Source organism: Pan paniscus, chromosome 20, assembly GCF_029289425.2.
Source record: "Pan paniscus chromosome 20, NHGRI_mPanPan1-v2.0_pri, whole genome shotgun sequence".
Classification (NCBI taxonomy): Eukaryota; Metazoa; Chordata; class Mammalia; order Primates; family Hominidae; genus Pan; species Pan paniscus.
In genome coordinates, this window is record NC_073269.2 from 10133208 (window position 1) to 10154152 (window position 20945).

Here is a 20945-nt window from a genome sequence, read left to right on the forward strand (position 1 = left end):
GCGCAATCTCGGCTCATTGCAACCTCCGCCTCCCAGGCTTCAGTGATTCCCCTGGCTCAGCCTCCTGAGTAGCTGGGACTACAGGTACACAGCACCACGCCTGGCTAATTTTTAGTACAGGTGGGGTTTCACCATGTTGGCCAGACTGGTCTCGAACTCCTGGCCTCAAGTGATCCACCTGCCTCAGCCTCCCAAAGTGCTGGGATTACAGGCGTGAGCCAACACGCCCGGCCTGTTTTTGTTTTTGTTTTCGTTTTTTTTTTAAGAGACAGGGTTTCATTATGTTGGTCAGGCTGGTCTTGAACTCCTGGCGTCAAGTGATCCGCCCGCCTCAGCCTCCCAAAGTGCTGGGATTACAGTTGTGAGCCACCACGCCCGGCCTAACTTTGGTATTTTTTAGGAGAGATGGGGTTTCATTATGTTGGCCAAGCTAGTCTTGAACTCCTGGCCTCAAGTGATCTGCCTGCCTCGGCCTCCCAGAGTGCTGGGATTACAGGCGTGAGCCACCGCGCCTGGCGTGTATCCACTTTTTGGCTATCAGAAACAGCCCCATTGAACAGTCACGTCCAGACATCCAGGTTTTTGTTCAGACATGAGTTTTCATTTCTCTGGGATAAACGTTCAGGAATGTACTTGCTGGCATCTTTCTTTCATTCTTTCTTTTTTTTTTATAGCATGTCAGTAATTTGGTTTTTGCATATTTCCGTGGAGATCAGATATCCCAGACTCATATATATTATTCAAATACTGGGGGATTCAGTTTTTGGAAGTATCACTATGACAGACAGGTATGTTAAATTTGGTAAGAATGTGAAAATAAATATATATGTACCTTGTGATTGTAGTAATTGCTGTCAATGGGTGCACGAGGGTTTTTTCCTCTTTAAGAGTCCAACTGGGACAGGAGTGGTGGCTCATGCCGGTAATCCCAGCACTTTGGGAGGCTGAGGCAGGAGGATAGCTTGAGCCCAGGAGTTTGAGACCGGCCTGGGTGACATGGCAAGACCCCATCTCTACAAAAAATAAAAAAAATAAAAAAATTAGTCAGGTGTGGTGGCGTGTGTTTTAGTCCTAGCTACTTGGAAGGCTGAGCGGGGAGGGTCACTGGAGTCTGGGAGATTGAGGCTGCGGTGACTATGATCACACCTCTGCTCTCCAGCTTGAGTGACAGAGCGAGACCTCATCTCAAAAAAAAAAAAAAAAAGAAAAAAAAAAGTCCACTGGCTGGGAGGTTAGGGAAAATTCCAGGTCAACGGAGCCAGCTCAGGAGCCTAGGAAGTTAGAGACAAAAAGTTTTAGGTCGGGCAAAATCATGGCACCATTTATGCCATTTAAGTAGTGCTTATAAAAGCTAGTGACAGGCCAGGGGTGGTGCCTCACACATGTAATCTGAGCACTTTGGGAGGCCGAGGTGGGCAGATCACCTGAGGTTGGGAGTTCAAGACCAGCCTGACTAACATGGAGAAACCCCGTCTCTACTAAAAGTACAAAATAGGCTGGGCGTGGTGGCACATGCTTGTAATCTCAGCTACTCGGGAGGCTGAGGCAGGAGAATCGCTTGAACCCGGGAGGCAGAGGTTGCGGTGAGCCAAGATCACACCATTGCACTCCAGCCTGGGCAACAAGAGCAAAACAGTGTCTCAAAAAAATAAAATAAAATAAAATAAAATAAGCTGGGCGCAGTGGCTCACGCCTGTAATTCCAGCACTTTGGGAGGCCGAGGTGGGCGGATCACCTGAGGTCAGGAGATCGAGACCAGCCTGACCAACATGGAGAAACCCCATCTCTACTAAAAATACAAAATTAGCTGGGCGTGGTGCCTCATGCCTGTAATCCCAGCTACCCGGGAGGCTGAGGCCGAAGAATCGCTTGAACCCAGGAGGCGGAGGTTGCAGTGAGCCGAGATCCCACCAGTGCACTCCAGCCTGGGCAACAAAAGCGAAACTCCATCTCAAAAAAAATAAATAAAATAAAATACAAAAACTGGCTGGGTGTATTGGCGGACGCCTGTAATCCCAGCTATTGGGAGGCTGAGGCAGGAGAATCGCTTGAACCCGGGAGGCAGAAGTTGCTTGAGCCAAGATTGCGCCACTGCACTCCAGCCTGGGCAACAGAGAAACTCCGTCTCAAAAAAAAAAAAAAAAAAAAAAGCTAGCGCCCAGCCGTGTAGGGACATGGTGGCTCACACTTGTAACCCCAGCACTTTGGGAGGCTGAAGCAGGTGGATCGCTTGAGTCCAGTAGTTAAATACCAGCCTGGGCAATACGGTGAAACCCTGTCTCTACCAAAAATATAACAATTAGCCGGGCATGGTGGTGCATGCCTGTAGTCTCAGCTACTTGGGAGGCTGAGGCAGGAGGATTGTTTGAGCCTGGGATGTGGAGGTTGCAGTGAGCTGAGACAACGCCATTGCACTACAGTCTGGATGACAGAGTGAGACCCTATCTTAAAAAAAAGAAAAGAAAAAAGCTAATGCCCTAGTAAAGGCAACACATTAATTTATGACACACCCACATGCCCACCTGAAGATTGGTACTATCAGGTTCATCATCATGCTCACTTTACAGATGAGAAAACTGTAGCGGGTTGAACCAATGTCCCCCCCAAATTTATGTCAACCTGGAACTTCAGACTCTAACTGTCTTTGGCATTTTTGCTGCTGTAACAAAATATCTGAGACCGAGTAATTTATAAGGAACAGAAGTTTACCTGTCATGGTTCTGGAGGTTGGGAAGTCCAAGATCAAGATGCCAGCAAGGTTGTTTTCTGGTGAAGGCTGCACTCTGCTCCCAAGATGGTGCCTATGTTGGGGGGTCCTCTGGAGGGGCAAAAGCCACGTCCTCACACAGCAGAAGGCAGAAGAACCAACGAACAGTGCTCCCTTCAACATAGAGCTCTTTTATAAGGATGCTCATCCCAAAGACATTGATAGTACATTGGGGATTTCAGCATGAATTTTGGAGGGGAAACCATCATTCAAACCATAGCAGGAAACTGACTTGGAAGTAGGGTCTTTGCAGATGTAATCAGTTAAGCTAGAATGAGGTCACATTGAAATCAGGTGGCCTTCAAATCAAATGACCGCTGTCCAGGCGCGGTGCCTCAGCCTGTAATCCCAGCACTTTGGGAGGCTGAAGGCGGGGGGTGGGTGTGGATCACTTGAGGTCAGGAGTTCAAGACCAGCCAAGCCAACTTGGTGAAACCCCGTCTCTACTGAAAAATGCAAAAATTAGCTGGGCGTGGCGGCTGGCGTGCCTGTAATCCCAGCTACTTGGGAGGCTAAGGCAGGCGAATCACTTGAACTTGGGAGGTGGAGGAAGTTGCAGTAAGCCCAGATCGTGCCACTGCACTCCAGCCTGGGTGACAGAGTGAAACTCTGTCTCAAGAAAAAAAAAAAAAAAAGAACAAAAAAAACAAAAAAGGAAACCTAGCATCACTAAAATCCCCAATTATTACTAAAATAGCGTTTGTGCGTGTGTGCGTGTACGTGTGTGAACGTGTGTGCGTGTGTGTACGTATGTGAACGTGTGTGCATGTACGTGTACATGTGTGTACGTGTGTGTGTGTGCATGTATGTTTGTGCGTGTGGCAGTGGAATTGTTTTTATCATGGACATTTCAAGAGGAGAGGTTACCTCAGAGAATAGTTGAGCTCTCAGCACTGCTACAGCCAGGACAAGAGTCAGCCCCTATTGCTATCAATTGTATATATTGACGGCTGGGTACAGTGGCTCTCACCTGTAATCCCAGCACTTTGGGAGGCCAAGGAAGGAGGATCACTTGAGCTCAGGAGTTCAAGACCAGCCTGGGGAACATAGTGAGACCCACCCCCCCATATCTACAAAAAATTGAAAAAGAAATTAGCTGGGAATGGTGGTAGGTAACTGTGGTCCCAGCTACTCAGGGGGCTGGAGGATTGCTTGAGCCTGGGAGACTGACGCTACAGTGGGGTATGATCGTGCCACTGCACTCTAGCCTGGGGGACGGAGAGATATCCTGTTGCAAAAAAAGAAAAAGAAAAGAAACTGGTTGGAGTGATGGAGCAGGATCTAGAGTCCCTTCCAGGGGCAGATGGATCCCATAATTGCCTAATGGGATAGGTGGAGGGAGGGTCTTGAAGGCAGGTAGAATAATAGACCCCCAAAGGTGTCCACATCCTAATTCCTGGAACCTGTGAATATGGTTCCTGACATGGCAAAAGGAACTTTGCAGGTGGGATTAAATTAAGGATCTTGAGGCTGGGCTCGATGGCTCACGCCTGTAATCCCAGCACTTTGGGAGGCCAAGGCAGGTGGATCACGAGGTCAAGAGTTCAAGACCAGCCTGGCCAAGATGGTGAAACCTCATCTCTACTAAAAATACAGAAAATTAGCCAGGTGTGGTGGCAGGCGCCTGTAATCCCAGCTACTCGGGAGGCTGAGGCAGGAGAATCGATTGAACCCAGGAGGCGGAGGTTGCAGTGAGCTGAGATCACACCATTGCACTCCAGCCTGGGCAACAAGAGTGTAACTCTGTCTCAAAAACAAACAAGGCCAGGCACTGTGGCTGATGGCTGTAATCCCAGCACTTTGGGAGGCCGAGGTGGGCGGATCACCTGAGGTCAGGAGTTCGAGACCAGCCTGGCCAACATGGCGAAACCCCGTTTCTACTAAAAAATACAAAAATTAGCCAAATATGGTGGCAGGTGCCTGTAGTCCCAGCTACTCGAGATGGGGAGGCAGGGAGGATTGCTTGAACCCAGGAGACAGAGGTTGCAGTGAGCCGAGGCTGTGCCACTGCACTCCAGCCTGGGCAACAGAGTGAGACTCCATCTCAAAAAAAGAAAAAAAAAAAAAAAGAAAAAAGATAGCAGTCTTAGTCTCTCTCTCTCTCTCTCTCTCCCTCTCTCTCTCTCTCTTCCTCTCTCTCTCTCTCTCTGTCTCTGCAAGATGTGGGAGGTAGCCAGCTGGGCTGCTATGGAAATCTGTCTCACTATCCCTAGGTGGGGCCCTTGATTCCTGTTCCAAGTCAGCTGCTAGACACTTTGCTGTCCAGCTAACAATCAGGAATGAGGACTCCCAGGCAGGAATGAAAGACTCAGGCAGCCTTCTAGCAGTCTGGGTCATATCATTTTCTCCAAACACCCAAACCAAAGCTGTCTTCTTTCAAGTTTTTGCCCCAAGTGTCACATTTCTTTTCTTTTCTTTTGAGACAAGGTCTCACTCTGTCACCCATGCTGGAGGGCAGTGGCATGATTGTGGCTCACTGCAACCTCTGCCTCCCGGGTTCAAGTGATTCTCCTGCCTCAGCCTCCTGAGTAGCTGGGATTACAGGTGCCTACCACCACACCCGGCTAATTTTTGTATTTTTAGTAGAGATGGGGTTTCACCATGTTGACCAGGCTGGTCTCGAACTGCTGACCTCAGGTGATCCACCCGCCTCAGCCACCCAAAGTGCTGGGATGACAGGCGTGAACCACCGCACCCAATTGAGTGCCATATTTCCACAGAGGGCATTATTTGTTTTTCTAAAAAAGACTTCCCTTCATTGTAACTTATTAGATAATCTGAAGTTAAACCGACAAACACATGTGTATTAAGATTTATTCATCTGAAGTCTTTTCTGTTTGTTTCATAGGCAGAAATCATTGGGTCTTTAGGCGGAATCTTCCACTTTTTTTCTTTGTCACAGGTTGCGATGCTTGTAGTGAATCAAGGGAAGGTAAGTAACTGCAGAGGGAAGAACTACTCAGAGGACCTTTGCCCAAGCCCAGGTTTTTGTTACAACTCGCACATTTTTAAACATTTATTTATTTATTTAATTTTTTTTTAGACAGAGTCTCGCTCTGTCAGCCAGGCCGGAGTGCAGTGGCGCGATCTCAGCTCACCGCAACCTCCACCTTTCAACTTCAAGCAATTCTCCTGCCTCAGCCTCCCGAGTAGCTGGGACTACGGGCTCGTGCCACCGCGCCTGGCTAATTTTTGTATTTTTAGTAGAGATAGGGTTTCACCATGTTGGGCAGGCTGGTCTCGAACTCCTGAGCTCAAGGGATCCACCCACCTCGGCCTCCCAAAGTCCTGGGATTACAGGTGTAAGCCATGGCGCCCGGCATCAATAATGGATTTTTGTTTAACCATTTTAAAATAGTATCTTTTCTTTTTTTATTTATGTGAGACTGATTCTCACTGTGTCACCCAGGCTGGAGTGCAGTGGTGTAATCTGGGCTCACTGCAACCTCTGCCTCCCGGGCTCAAGTGATTCTCGTGCTTCAGCCTCCTGAATAGCTGGGATTACAGGTGCCTGCCACCATGCCCAGGTAATTTTTGTATTTTCAGTAGTGACAGGGTTTCACCATATTGGCCAGGCTGGTCTCAAACTCCTGACCTCAAGTAACCCCCACCCTCCGCCGCCTCAGCCTCCCACAGTGATGAGATTACAGGTGTGAGCCACTGCGCCTGGCCCAATGGTACCATTTCAGTATGTAATCAATATAAACAACTCATGGATGAGATAGTTTACATTTTTCTGTACTACATCTTCAAAATGAGGCCGGGTGCAGTGGCTCACGCCTGTAATCCTAGCACTTTGGAAGTCCGAGGCGGGCAGATCATTTGGGGTCAGGAGTTTGAAACCAGCCTGGCCAAGATGGTGAAACCCCGTCTCTGCTAAAAACACAAAAAAATTAGCCCGGCATGGTGGCAGGCACCTGTAATCACAGCTACTTGGGAGGCTGAGGCAGGAGAATCACTTGGACCTGGGAGATGGAGGTGGCAGTGAGCCGAGATCGTGCCACTGCACTCCAGCCTGGGCAACAGAGCCAGACTCCATCTCAAAAATAAAATAAAATAAATCTTCAAAATGCATTGTGCATTTGACACTTAGAGTAATTCTCTATTCAGAACTAAATTTTCAATGGTTAAACTGAAATGTAACCCTAGCAAAACAATAAAGTTGTATTTAATAAAAATAAAAAAAGAAAGGCAGACTTGTGGCTTATTTGCTTTCTTTGCTTTCCCCTGCACCTGCTAGCCAGACTCCTCTTCCCTCATTAGGACTCAGTGGGACTCCACAGTAGGGTTTGGGGAGAGGCTGAATGGTGTCTTTTTCTCCCAGGGCATGTTCAAGTACTCAGACCACCCCCTCAACCGGAGTTTCGGGCTGTCTTTTGACTATAATGGGACTCTCGACATCCTCATCGCCCCCGGCCAGAGAGGCATCCTGCTCCTATGGTTTGAGAACAGCCTGTTGTTTTCCCATAATGCAGGTGAGCCCAGGGGCCCAGGGTGGGGCTGCCGCCTGGTGGCCTCCTCCAGAGGGGCCGAGTACAGCCTGGATAAGGGGAGGGGAAGGAGCAACCCCTCAACCACTCGGTTATTTTTTCTCTTCCATGTTCAGAGTGGACCACAAGCCCATAATCACTTAGTGGATCTCTCTGCATCCTCCCTAGCTTCCTGGCTTGCAGGATATTTAGGGCCAGGTAGACAGTGACAACTGAAATAAGTGACGGTGACAAGAGTCTCCGTCATGGAGGTTTATTCCTCCAGCTTTAGGTCGCGTCTGGGAAAAACGCCAGTCAGACACCTCTGAGGCTGCTTTTCCAGAGTTCCAGGAGGCTTCGTATTTAACATTTCTTTCTTTCTTTCTTTTTTTTTTTTTTTGAGACGGAGTCTCACTCTGTTGCCCAGGCTAGAGTGCAGTGGCGCGATCTTGGCCCACTGCAAACTCCGCCTCCCGGGTTCACACCATTCTCCGGCTTCAGCCTCCCTAGTAGCTGGGACTACAGGCGCCCACCACCACACCCGGCTAATTTTTTTTTTTGTATTTTTAGTAGAGACGGGGTTTCACCATGTTAGCCAGGATGGTCTCCATCTCCTGACCGCGTAATCCACCTGCCTCAGCCTCCCAAAGTGCTGGGATTACAGGCGTGAGCCACCACGCCCAGCCATTTCTTTAACATGTGGGAAGGCTAATGGTTGTATTCCTGGGAGACTTTAGTTCATGCACAGTAAAGTTCCTGTTTTTCTTTTTTTTTGGAGACAGTGTCTCACTCTGTGGAGGCGGAAGCTGTGCCGAGTCCTGATTGTACTTCTGCACCCAGGCTGGAGTGCAGTGGTGCAATCATGGCTCACTGCAGCCTCCACCTTCCCTGGGCTCAAACGATCCTCCCATCTCACCCTCCCGAGTAGCTGGCTACAGGCATGTGCCACCATGCCTGGCTTTTTTTGTATTTTTTGTAGAGACTGGGTCCTCCTGTGTTGCCCAGGCTGGTCTCAAACTCGTGGCTTCAAGCAATCCTCCTGCCTTGGCCTCCCAAAGTCTGGATATTACAGCTGTGAGCCACTATACTCAACCTGTTTTATCCTCACAATGGTTTCCCTTTTTTTTTTTTTTTTTTTTTGGGACACGGTTTCACTCTGTCATCGAGACTGGAGTGCAATGGTGCAATCGTGGCTCACTGCAGCCTCCCCACCTCTCAGGCTCAAGTGATCCTCCTGCTTCAGCCTCCCAGTAACTGGGACTACAGGTGCGCCACCATGCATAACTAACTTATTTTTTGTAGAGACGGGGTTTCACCCTGTTGCCCGGGCTGGTCTCAAACTCCTGGGCTCAAGCAATCCTCTGGCCTCAGCCTCCCAAAGTTCTGGGATTACAGATGAGAGCCACCAAACCCGGCCTGTTTTATTCCTTATAGTGGTCACCTGTATTAGAAGACATTCCGTTGTGTTCAAGCCCCTGGTTGACAAAAAACTCAATGGCCATCCCTCAGAGCTTGCTTATAGAGGAGATTAACGGGGATCTGGTTTTCTTTTTTCTTTTCTTTTTTTTTTTTTTGAGATGGAGTCTGGCTCTGTCGCCCAGGCTGGAGTACAGTGGCGCGATCTCGGCTCACTGCAACCTCCACCTCTGGGTTCAAGCAATTCTCCTGCCTCAGTCTCCCAAGTAGCTGGGATTACAGGTGCGTGCAACCATGCTCAGTTAATTTTTGTATTTTTAGTAGAGACAAGGTTTTGCCATGTTGGCCAGCCTGATCTCGAACTCCTGACTTCAAGCGATCTGCCCACCTCAGCCTCCCAAAGTACTGGGATTACAGGTGTGCACCCCCGCGCCTGGCAGAAGGGTTGGGTTTTCTTAAACCGAAGCATATTCCTTGTCATGCTTAACAAAATTGTGTTTCAGCGCTGTATTTTCCTTGATTCATTCTCCTCTGAATAGCGAACCTCTCAAAAGCTATAAGGAACATCGAAAGAGCCACTGGCCGGGTGGGCTGGGTGGTGGCAGGGGTGGCTGCGGTCCCAGTAGTAGACATCCCCTTTCCCAGGATGTACACGGGGCCTCATGCACCTGTCCTGTTACCTCCTAGGTCAGCTCGTCGACACCGTCCGGGTGAAAAAAGGAGACCAGACCTTGTTTTCTTCCATTTTTGAAGCCAACATCACCATCCACAGCATTGCTGTCAGTGCGTAGCCGACCCACTGCCAGCCTAGAAATATTTAGACCTGGCTTATTAACCGTAGGCCTGCCAGACCCAACCCAGCCAAAACACGAAATCAGCCAGGCGCGGTAGCTCATGCCTGTAATTCCAGCACTTTGGGAGGCCGAGGCGGGTGGATCACCTGAGGTCAGGAGTTCGAGACCAGCCTGGCCAACATGGTGAAACCCCCTCTCTACTAAAAATACAAAAATAAGCTGGGCGTGGTGGTGGGCGACTGTAATCCCAGCTACTCGGGAGGCTGAGGCAGGAGAATCACTGGAACCCGGGAGGTGGAGTGAGCAGTGAGCAGATCGAGCCATTGCACTCCAGCCTGGACGACAGAGTGAGACTCCAAAAAAAAAAAAAAAAAAGCTTCAACTCTGTATTTTTTTCATATTGCTTGGCATTTCCACATGAACTTTGTGATTATAACCAGAAAATAACTGTCATATTATTCTTTTTTTTTTTTTTTTTTGAGATGGAGTTTCAATCTTGTTGCCCAGGCTGGAGTACAGTGGCGTGATCTCTGCTCAGTGTAACCTCTGCCTCCCGGGTTAAATGATTCTCCTGCCTCAGCCTCCTGAGTAGCTGGGACTACAGGCACGCACCACTACGCCCAGCTTATTTTTGTATTTTTAGTAGAGAGGGGGTTTCACCATGTTGGCCAGGCTGGTCTCAAACTCCTGGCCTCAAGTGATCCACCCCCCTCGGCCTCTCAAAGTGTTGGAATTACAGGCGTGAGCCACTGCACCCGACTATACTTATGTTTTTGTCCACAGAAATGACCAGCATTTCAATCTTTGTTTTGTTTTGTTTTTCCTAGCTGAAAACGAACTGGCAGTTATAACTCGGGAGGATAATTTGTATTATGGCAATCTGGGCATCGTGCCAAGTTCCATAATCAAAGTAGGTAAAAAGAAAGTGGGGTTATGGGCTGGGCGCGGTGGTTCACGCCTGTCATCCCAGCACTTTGGGAGGCTGAGGTGGAAGGATCACCTGAGGTCAGGAGTTCAAGACCAGCCTTGCCAACATGGTGAAACCCTGTCTACTAAAAATACAAAAATTAGCCGGGCCTGGTGGTGGGCACCTGTAATTCCAGTTACTCGGGAGGCTGAGGCAGGAGAATCGCTTGAGCCTGGAAGGCAGAGTAAGACTCTGTCTCAACAACAACAACGACAACAGAAAGTGGGGTTATGAATTAGTTGGTAAGGAATAATGGTCTTGTTCACAAACTTCTGAACCTTTTTTCGAAGGCTAGAAATCACTCTAGTTAGTAAAATAACAACAACAACAACAGCTAAAAGGGGAAGAGTATTTAAAATACTATAGGTGCTGGTGTAGGCACCTTCGTGTATTACATTATTTAACCTTGACCATCATCTTAGGAAGCTCCTCATATCGTCCCTATTTGACAGATGGAAAAACTGAGGCACAGAGACCTAAGTCGTCTGTCCAGGCTCAAAGTGGTACTAAGTGGTGGTGCAGGTGTCATCTGACATCCTCTTGTGCATTATGCCTATCTAATTTTTTTTTTTTTGAGATGGAGTCTCACTCTGTCGCCTAGCTTGGAATGCCACAGCACAATCTTGGCTCACTACAACCTCCACCTCTCAGGTTCAAGCAATTCTCCTGCCTCAGCCTCCCGAGTAGCTGGGATTACAGGCGCATGCCACCACACCAGGCTAACTTTTGTAATTTTAGTGGAGTCAGGGTTTCACCATATTGTCCAGGCTGGTCTTCAACTCCTGACCTCAGGTGATCCACCCGCCTAGGCCTCCCAAAGTGCTGGGATTACAGTCGTAAGCCACCGCGCCCGGCCGAAACTCTGTTTCTTAAAAATAATAATAAAACTAACAAAAATTTAAAATAAAAGAATTATTTTGGCCGGGCGCAGTGGCTCACGCCTGTAATCGCAGCACTTTGGGAGGCCAAGGTGGGTGGATCACGAGTTCAGGACATCGAGACCATCCTGGCTAACACGGTGAAACCCTGTCTCTACTAAAAAAAATACGAAAAAATTAGCCGGGCGTGGTGGCGGCACCTGTAGTCCCAGCTACTCGGGAGGCTGAGGCAGGAGAATGGCGTGAACCCAAGAGGCGGAGCTTGCAGTGAGCAGAGATCAAGCCACTGCACTCCAGCCTGGGCGACAGAGTGAGGCTCCCTCTCAAAAAAAGAAAAAAAAATAATTACCAAAGGATGAATGAAGCTGAAGAGAAGTTAGATCACAAGTTGTCCTTATGACTGTGTTTCCTCCCTCCCCCAGCCCTCTCTCTCTCCTTTCCTTTCTCTTTCTCTCTTCCTTTCTCTTTTCTTTTTCTTTCTTCCCTCTACCTTCTTTAAATCTGCATCATGGCCGGGCATGGTGGCTCATGCCTGTAATCCCAGCACTTTGGGAGGCCGAGGCGGGTGGATCACGAGGTCAGGAGTTCAAGACCAGCCTGATCAGCATGGTGAAACCCGTCTCTACTAAAAATACAAAAATTAGCTGGGCATGGTGGTGCGACTGTGATCCCAGTGACTCAGGAGAATCGCTTGAACCCGGGAGGCGGAGGTTGCCGTGGGCTGAGATTGCGCCACTGCACTCCAGCCCAGGCGACAGAGCAAGATTCCGTCTCAAAAAAAAAAAAAAAAAAAAGGCCGGGCGCGGTGGCTCATGCCTGTAATCCCAGCACTTTCAGAGGCCGAGGCGGGCGGCTCACGAGGTCAGGAGATCGAGACCATCCTGGCTAACACAGTGAAACCCTGTCCCTACTAAAAAATACAAAGAAAAAAAAAATTAGCCGGGTGTGGTGGCGGGCGCCTGTAGTCCCAGCTACTCGGGAGGCTGAGGCAGGAGAATGGCGTGAACCCGGGAGGCGGAGCTTGCAGTGAGCCAAGATGGCGCCACTGCACTCCAGCCTGGGAGACAGAGTGAGACTCCATCAAAAAAAAAAAACAAAAAAAACTGCATCATGAAATAAAATTTAAACCTCCAGAAAAACGATTACAATGATTAGATCTCAGGAATCATTTTCTTCTTAGTTTGCAGACCAATACATCTGGTCAGAAGAGGTGGCCCTGATGTTCAGGAACCCAGGGACTCTGGAAATACTGACCCCAGTGCGTGACACAGCCTTTCCAGCTTTTGATTTCCAGAAGTGCCTCGTGAATATCCAGGCGCTTCTCATGGACCCTGAACTCCACGTTGGGAAGTGCAAGGTATGTGATCCTAACTGTTTTGATCAATGTTCAATGTACTTTTTTAAAAAGACAAATTCAACCTGGGCATGGTGGTGCACGCCTGTAGCCCCAGTTGCTCAGGAGGCTGAGGCTGGAGGGTTGTTTGAGGCCAGGAGTTCAAGACCAGCCTGGGCAACATACACCCATTTCTAAAACAAAATTTTTTTTTTTTTAAAGCTGGGTGTTGGCCAGGTACGGTGGGAGACTTTGGAGACTGAGTCTTTGGGAGACTGAGGCGGGTGGATCACTTGAGGTCAGGAGTTCCAGACCAGCCTGGCCAACATGGTGACACCCCATCTCCACTAAAAATACGAAAATTAGCTTGGTGTGGTGGCGGGCGCCTGTAATCCCACCTACTTCGAGTGCTGAGGCATGAGAATCTCTTTAACTTGGGAGGCAGAGGTTGCAATGAGCCGAGATCACACCACTGCACTCTAGCCTGGGTGACACAGCGAGACTTCGTCTCAATAAATAAATAAATAAATAAGTTGGGCATGGTGGTGTGTACTCTCAGTTACTTGGGAGGCTGAGGTGTGGGGATCACTTGAGCCCAGGAGTTCGAGGCTGCAGTGAGCTATGATGGAGTCACTGCACTCCAGCCTGGGTGACAAAATGAGACCCCCATTTCTAAAACACTAATTTAAAAAAAGAGAAATTAACAAAATTAGAGACAACAAGATAGTATTCATCACCAATAAGAGATCAATCACATCACCCATTGACCACTGCCAACACGATCAAACTCAATCTCATGAGGCGAGCATCAATCCAGCTGCAAATTTGCCAGAAATACAAAAGACAGAGGAATGGGTTCACCTGCACCAGGGAAATCCAGATTTTGAGAAATGCTACAGGCCCAACAGTGTGGGGACTTCCAAAATCCATGGAAAGGAAAAGGGGGCCGGGCGTGGTGGCTCATTCCTGTAATCCTAACACTTTGGGAGGCTGAGGCGGGTGGATCACCTGAGGTCAGGGGTTCGAGAGCGGCCTGGCCAACATGGCGAAACCCCGTCTCTACTAAAAATACAAAAATTAGATGGGCGTGCTGGCACATGCTTGTAATCCCAGCTACTCAGGAGGCTGAGGCAGGAGAATCGCTTGAACCTGGGAGGCAGAGGTTGCAGTGAGCCGAAACCAAGCCACTGCACTCCAGCCTGGGTGATGGAGTGAGACTCCATGTCAAAAAAAAAAAAAAAAAAAAGTAGATTTTGTAGAGACAGGAGTCTCCCTGTGTTGTCCAGGTTGGTCTCAAACCCCTGAACTTAAGTGATTCTCTACACCTCAGGATTACAGGTGTGAGCCACTAAACCCAGCCAACAAACCTGTAGATTGAAAGAGGATTAAAAGACATACCTGTGTTGGGAAACGGGCAAGACTGAGTGATGATCTTGAGATGCATACTAGGGCAGCTCTACTCTAAAGAAACAGAAAGAGGGGCCGGGCGCGGTGGCTCACGCCTGTAATCCCAGCACTTTGGGAGGCTAAGGTGGGCGGATCACAAGGTCAGGAGATCGAGACCATCCTGGCTAACAGTGAAACCCCGTCTCTACCAAAAATACAAAAAAAAAATTAGCTGGGCGTGGTGGTGGGCACCTGTAGTCCCAGCTACTTGGGAGACTGAGGCAGGAGAATGGCATGAACCCCGGAGGCAGAGCTTGCAGTGAGCCGAGATTACGCCACTGCACCCCAACCTGGGCCACAGAGCCAGACTCTGTCTCAAAAAAAAAAAAGAAACAGAAAGAGGTCAGGCGCAGTGGCTCACAACTGTAACCTCAAGCACTTTGGGAGGCCGAGATGGGAGGATCACTTGTGCCCAGGAATTTGGGACCAGCGTGGCAACATAGTAAGCCCTTGTCTCTATTAAAAAAAAAAAAATTGAATTAGCCGGGCATGGTGGTGCACGCCTGTAGTCCTGGCTACTTGGGAGGCTGAGGGAAGAGGATTGCTTGATCCTGGGAGGTCAAGGCTGCAGTGAGCCATGATCAAACCACTGCACTCCAGCGTCGGCGACAGAGCGAGACCCTGTCTCAAAAAAAAAAAGAAAGGAACAGAAAGAAGCAATTACTGCAAATGTCAGGGTTGGGGGATACTTCTGGAGAGGAGGGAGGGGCTGGCATTGTGCCCATCTTGAGCCCCTTCTGGAAATACAGAGTCTAGTGGGGAAGACAGAGGCACAAGTGGAGATTCAGGCTGCAGGACCAGGAGGGTCCCTTCCTCCTTCCTGCCTCCTTGCCCTTTCTTTATGGGAACAGGAGCATGATTATCTTTCTTCTTCGCCTTTTTAACTAGATAGAGGTTCTGACAGGAGAATTTATATACAGGATGTATACCATTGACATGCACAGCCAGCTGGAATTGACTGCTTCGTTGATACCCCAGCCAGGCACATCCCTGATTCCCCTGGTAAGTACATCTTAATGTTTCTGCTATCTGGGATTCTCAGCCACATGCCTGGTGCCCACTCCCAGATTCTGGAAATCCCCTGGCATCCCCTACAAGGAGAGACGCTACTCGCACACTCACAATTCTGCATAGAAATTGTCTCTGTGTCTTTTTTTTTTTTTTGAGACAGAACCTCGCTCTGTCCATTAGGCTGGAGTGCAGTGGCGTGATCTCGGCTCACTGCAGCCTCCACCTCCTGGGCTCAAGCAATTCTCCTGCCTCAGCCTCCCGAGTAGCTGGGATTACCGGCATGTGCCACCACGCCTGGCTAATTTTGTATTTTTAGTGGAGACGGGGTTCCCCCATGTTGGTCAGGCTGGTCTTGAACTCCTGGTCTCAAGTGATCTGCTCACCTCGGACTCCCAAAATGTTGGGATTACAGGCATGAGCCACCATGCCCAGCCATTTCTATGTGTCTTCCCCCTCGACGTGCCTCTGCATGTCTGGGCGTGATGAGGCTGTGGCTGTCCAGCTGGCCGCCTGGCCGCCCTTGTGCTGTCTCTGTGCCTCCTCCATCCTTCTGAGCTGCCCATACATTCATTTTCTATTCTTTTCCTTTGTTTTCTTCTTCTTCTTCTTCTTCTTTTTTTTTTTTTTTTGAGACGGAGTTTTGCTCTGTCGCCCAGGCTGGAGTGCAATGGCACGATCTCGGCTCACTGCAACCTCTGCCTCTCGGGTTCAAGCCATTCTCCTGCCTCAGCCTCCCAAGTAGCTGGGATTACAGGTGCCTGCCATCATGCCTGGCTAAGTTTTGTATTTTTAGTAAGATGGGGTTTCGCCATGTTGGTCAGACTGGTCTTGAACTCCTGACCTCAGGTGATCCACCCACCTTGGACTCCCAAAATGCTGGGATTACAGGAGTGAGCCACCATGCTGGCCTAATTTTCTTAACTCAGCCTGAATTGGCTTCTCTTGCTAGCAGCTAAGAGCCCTGACCCCTATGGCCTTCCCCCACCCAGCAGGAAGTGCTTGGATGTTTCTCGATCCAAAATCCAAGTGTCTAAGCCTAGGCATTAGTTGCAAGTACAGATGGCCCCACAATTTTTTGACTTTACAAAGGCACAAAACCGATTATACTCAAACTATTGAGTATAATACTCAATATATTATACTCAAAATATTGAGTATACAAAAACTATTATACTCAATAGAAACTGTATTTCCAGTACTGATACAGCCTTTCTGTTTTTCACTGTTAGTATAGTATTCAATAAATTACACGAGGGCCGGGCGCGGTGGCTCACGCCCGTAATTTCAGTACTTCAGGAGGCTGAGGTGGGAAGATCGCTTGAACCCAGGAGCTCGAGACTAGCCTGGGCAACACAGTGAGACTCCGTCTGTATAAAAAATATAAAAATTATTAGCCGGGTGTGGTGGTGCATGCCTGTAATCCCAGCTACTTGAGAGGCTGAGGCAGGAGAATCACTTGAACCCAGGAGGCGGAGGTTGCAGTGAGCCAAGATCGTGCCATTGCACTCCAGCCTGGGCAAAAAGAATGAGACTCTGTCTCAATAAATAAATAAATAAATAAAAATAAATTAAAAAAATAAAAATTAGCCAGGTGTAGTGGCATGCACCTGTAGTCCGAGCTACTTGGGGCTGAAGCAGGAGGCTGAGGCAGGAGGATCACTTGAGCCCAGGAGGTTGAGGCTGCAGTGAGCTATACTCATGCCATTGAACCCCAGCCTGGGTAACAGAGTAAAACCTCATCTCTTAAAAAATAAAAAATTTGTCCAGACGCAGTGGCTCACGCCTGAAATCCCAGCACTTTGGGAGGCCAAGGTGGGCAGATTGCCTGAGGCCAGGAGTTCAAGATCAGCCTGGCCAACATAGTGAAACACCATTTCTACTAAAAATACAAAAATTAGCCGGGTGTGGTGGCACATGCCTGTAATCCCCGCTACTCAGGAGGCTGACGTGGGAGAATCACTTGAATCTGGGAGGTGGAGGTTGCAGTGAGCTGAGACCATGGCACTGCACTCTAGCCTGGGTGACAGAGTGAGACTCCCTCTCAAAGAAAAAAAATTTAAATAAATAAATAAAAATAAAAAATTTAAAAGTAGGTAAATTATTGCTTCATGAGGACAGAGTTTCCATTTGGGACGATGCGAAAGTTTTGGAAACAGATGGCAGTGATGGTTGCACGATATTGTGAATCTACCGGAAGCCATTGAATTAATTATACACTTAAAGGTGGGTAAATTCATCCAAATGTATTATCTATTTGTACAAACATTTAGGAAAGCTGGACCACTGAAATGTCAACATCGTGATCCAAGGGGTGGAAGGGCGAGTGGGTTTTGTTCTCCTTTTAGTATTGCTTGGTTTATTCTCAATTTAAAGTAGGCTGGGCTAACTTCCAATGCTTGGTAGGTTAGGTATATTAAATGCATTTTCAGGCTGGGCACGGTGGCTCACACCTGTAATCCCAGCACTTTGGGAGGCCGAGGTGGGCGGATTGCCTAAGCTCGGGAGTTTGAGACCAGCCTGTGCAACATGGTGAAACCTCGTCTCTACTAAAAACACAAAAATTAGCTGGGTGTGGTAGCGTGCTTGGAATCCCAGCTACTCGGGAGGCTGACGCATGAGAATCGCTTGAACCCAGGAGGCAGAGGTTGCAGTGAGCCAAGATCTCACCACTGCACTGCAGCCTGGGTGACAGAGCAAGACTCTGCCTCCAAAAAAAAATAAAAATAAATAAATAGGCCAGGTGCGGTGGCTCACGCCTGTAATCCCAGCACTTTAGGAGGCCGACACAGACATATCATATGAAGTCAGGAGTTCCAGACCAGCCTGGCCAATATGGTGAAACCCCATCTCTGCTAAAAATACAAAAATTAGCTGGGTGTGTTGGCGCATGCCTGTAATCCCAACTACTTGGGAGGCTGAAGTAAGAGAATCACTGGAACCCAGGAGGCAGAGGTTGCAGTGAGCTGAGTTTGCAGGACTGCACTCCAGCCTGGGTGACAGAGTGAGACTCCATCTCAAAAATAAATAAATAAAGAAAATAATAAATAAATAAATAAATGCATTTTCAACTTCTTTTTTTTTTTTTTTTTTTGAGACAGAATCTTGCTCTTGTTACCCAGGCTGGAGTACAATGGCGTGATCTCAGCTCACCGCAACTTTTGCCTCCTGGGTTCAAGCGATTCTCTTGCCTCGGGCTCCCGAGTAGCTGGGATTACAGGCATGCACCACCATGCCTGGCTAATTTTGTATTTTTAGTAGAGATGGGGTTTCTCCATGTTGGTCAGGCTGGTCTCAAACTCCCGACCTCAGGTGATCCACCTGCCTCGGCCTCCCAAAGTGCTGGAAGTACAGGCGTGAGCCACCGCGTCTGGCCAACTTTTTTTTTTTTTTTTTTTTTTTTGTAGAGACAGGATCTCGCTGTGTTGCCCAGGCTGGTCTTGAACTCCTGGGCTCAAGCAGTCTTCTCACCTTGGTCTCCCAAAGTGCTGGGATTACAGATATGAGCCACTACGCCCAGCCCTGATTTTTCATCTGAAGGTGTGCTGGGGTCACTGTAGGGGTTTGTCGCCCCGTCCTGCCTGCTGGCTCCATACAGCCTGAGCTTCTCTCCCCCACTCCCAGGTGATGGTAAGCAACCCCCACTCCCTGGGGTTCCAGGCCACCTTCTACGAGAACGGGTACACATCAGATGGGAACACCAAGTACAAACTGGTGAGCCGCGTCCCCACCAAACCCTGTCGCCTGTCCCTTGAGAGGCCCCCTCTTCCTCCTTCCCTTATCAGCATAAAAATTTAGGAGTTTCCAGGGTACATAGCCCCTGGCCGTGCCCCGCGGTGGGAAGATGATCAGGCAGCCGTCACCCACACGCTTGACCTCATTAAAGTGTCACACGGGAGAGACCCGGATGGCATGACAGGGAGGAGCCTAACCCAGCCCGGGGAGGGTAGCCGGAGATCTGAGTTAGTTGGGTAAACTGAGGTATGAGGATTGCGTGGGGGCAGTTTCCACAGGGCAGGGGCCTGACCAGGTGCAAGTTGGTGACAGCAAACTCCTTTAACCAGGCTCGTCACATCACATCCAGGTGAGTGAGGAAAACAGTCACTCCTCACTGTGGGTCCCCAGAACTCAGGGAGCAAGGGAATAGGAGCCATCATATTGGGGCCATTGTTTCTGTGAGCTTCCAGAAGCCTTTCACAGGCGGTGGGACTAGAACAGAGCAGGGCTTGGCTGGGCGCAGTGGCTCACGCCTGGAATCCCAGCACTTTGGGAGGCCAAGGTGGGTGGATCACTTGAGGTCAGGAGTTTGAGACCAGCCTGGCCAACATGGTGAAACCCCGTCTCTACTAAAAATACACACACACACAAAAAATTAGCCGGGTGTGGTGGCGGACGCCTGTAGTCCCAGCTACTCGGGAGGCTGAGGCAGGAGAATGGCGTGAACCCGGGAGGCAGAGCTGGCAGTGAGCCGAGATCGTGCCATTGCACTCCAGCTTGGGTGACAGAGCGAGACTCAGTCTTAAAAAAAAAAAGAAGAAAAAAAAAGGCAAACATTAGCCAGGCATGGTAACGCTCACCTGTAGTTCCAGCTACTTGGGAGGATGAGGCAGGAGAATCACTTGAACCAGGGAGGCGGAGGTTGCAGTGAGCCAAGATCGTGCTAATGCACTCCAGCCTGGGCAACAGAGAGAGACTCCATCTCAAAAAAAAAAAAAAAAAAAAAAAGGAACAGAGTGGGGCTAAGCGGCTTCCAGGTTCGTCCCCCCATGTCCCCTCCAACACCCCATCTCTCCCAATGTCCTGAGTTGGGGATGCCCATGGTGTTCCACGGATACACTTGGGATTTTCTCTCTTGACCCCACAGGATATTTTCCTAAAACAGCAGCAGCACTGGGGCAGGACCGACTCCAACTTCACTTCCAGGTATGTTGTCTCCTGGGAGAGGCGGGGACCGGGCTGCCTACAGGGGTTTCCTTAGCAGGAGCGAAGAGAAGCAGGGCTGAGATCAGACCCCCAGCTCCAGAACAGTAAAACAAGGCGATTAAAACACTTTACAAGAGCTGGGTGCGGTGGCTTACGCCTGCAATCCCAGTACTTTGGGAGGCAGAGGTGGGTGGATCACCTGAGGTCAGGAGTTCGAAACCAGCCTAGCCAACACGGTGAAACCCCGTCTCTACTAAAAAATACAAAAAAAATTAGCTAGGCGTAGTGGCAGGCACCTGTAATTTCAGCTACTCGGGAGGCTGAGGCAGGAGAATTGCTTGAATCCAGGAGGCAGAGGGTGCAGTGAGCCGAGATCGTGCCATTGCACTGTAGCCTGGGCGACAAACATGAAACTCCAGCTCCAAAAAAAAAAAAAAAAAGCAAAAATGAGCCAAGTGTAGTGGCGGGCGCCTATAATCCCAGCTACTCAGGGAGATATTTGCACACCTGTGCTCACAGCAGCGTGATTCACAACAGTCAAAAGGCAAAAATCAACCCACCGGTCCATCACCAGATGAAAGGATGAACACAGTGTGGTCCATCCGCACATCGCAATATGACTCAGACTTAAGAAGGAAGGGAGTCCTGGGCCGGGCGCAGTGGCTCACACCTGTAATCCCAGCATTCTGGGAGGTCAAGGCGGGCAGATCACCTGAGGTCAGGAGTTCGAGACCAGCCTGGCCAACATGGTGAAACCCCCATCTCTACTAAAAATACAAAAATTAGCCGGGCATGGTGGTATGCGCCTGTAATCCCAGGTATTCAGGAGGCTTTGGCAGAACTGCTTGAACCCAGGAGGCGGAGCTTGCAGTGAGCCGAGATTGTGGCACTGCACTCCAGCCTGGGTGACAGAGTGAGACTCCATCTCAAAAAAAAAAAAAAAA

At 49.2% G+C, this 20945-nt stretch overlaps 1 protein-coding gene across 10 annotated transcripts in view; it reads left to right on the forward strand.

The window, feature by feature from the left end:
* CATSPERD (cation channel sperm associated auxiliary subunit delta) overlaps positions 1–20945 on the forward strand; it is a 58947-nt gene that overhangs the window by 18045 nt on the left and 19957 nt on the right. For 2 of the 10 annotated variants that reach the window (XM_055103762.2, XM_034945973.3), the window contains exons 7-15: positions 675–788; positions 5616–5699; positions 7092–7242; positions 9340–9435; positions 10274–10356; positions 12472–12648; positions 14959–15072; positions 18703–18792; positions 19943–20001. In XM_055103762.2, the coding sequence (XP_054959737.1) occupies positions 675–788; positions 5616–5699; positions 7092–7242; positions 9340–9435; positions 10274–10356; positions 12472–12648; positions 14959–15072; positions 18703–18792; positions 19943–20001 (968 nt within the window). The remainder of the gene's footprint in view (positions 1–674; positions 789–5615; positions 5700–7091; positions 7243–9339; positions 9436–10273; positions 10357–12471; positions 12649–14958; positions 15073–18702; positions 18793–19942; positions 20002–20945) is intronic. The other 8 variants (XM_055103764.2, XM_055103758.2, XM_055103766.2 and 5 more) reach the window with 5 other exon arrangements.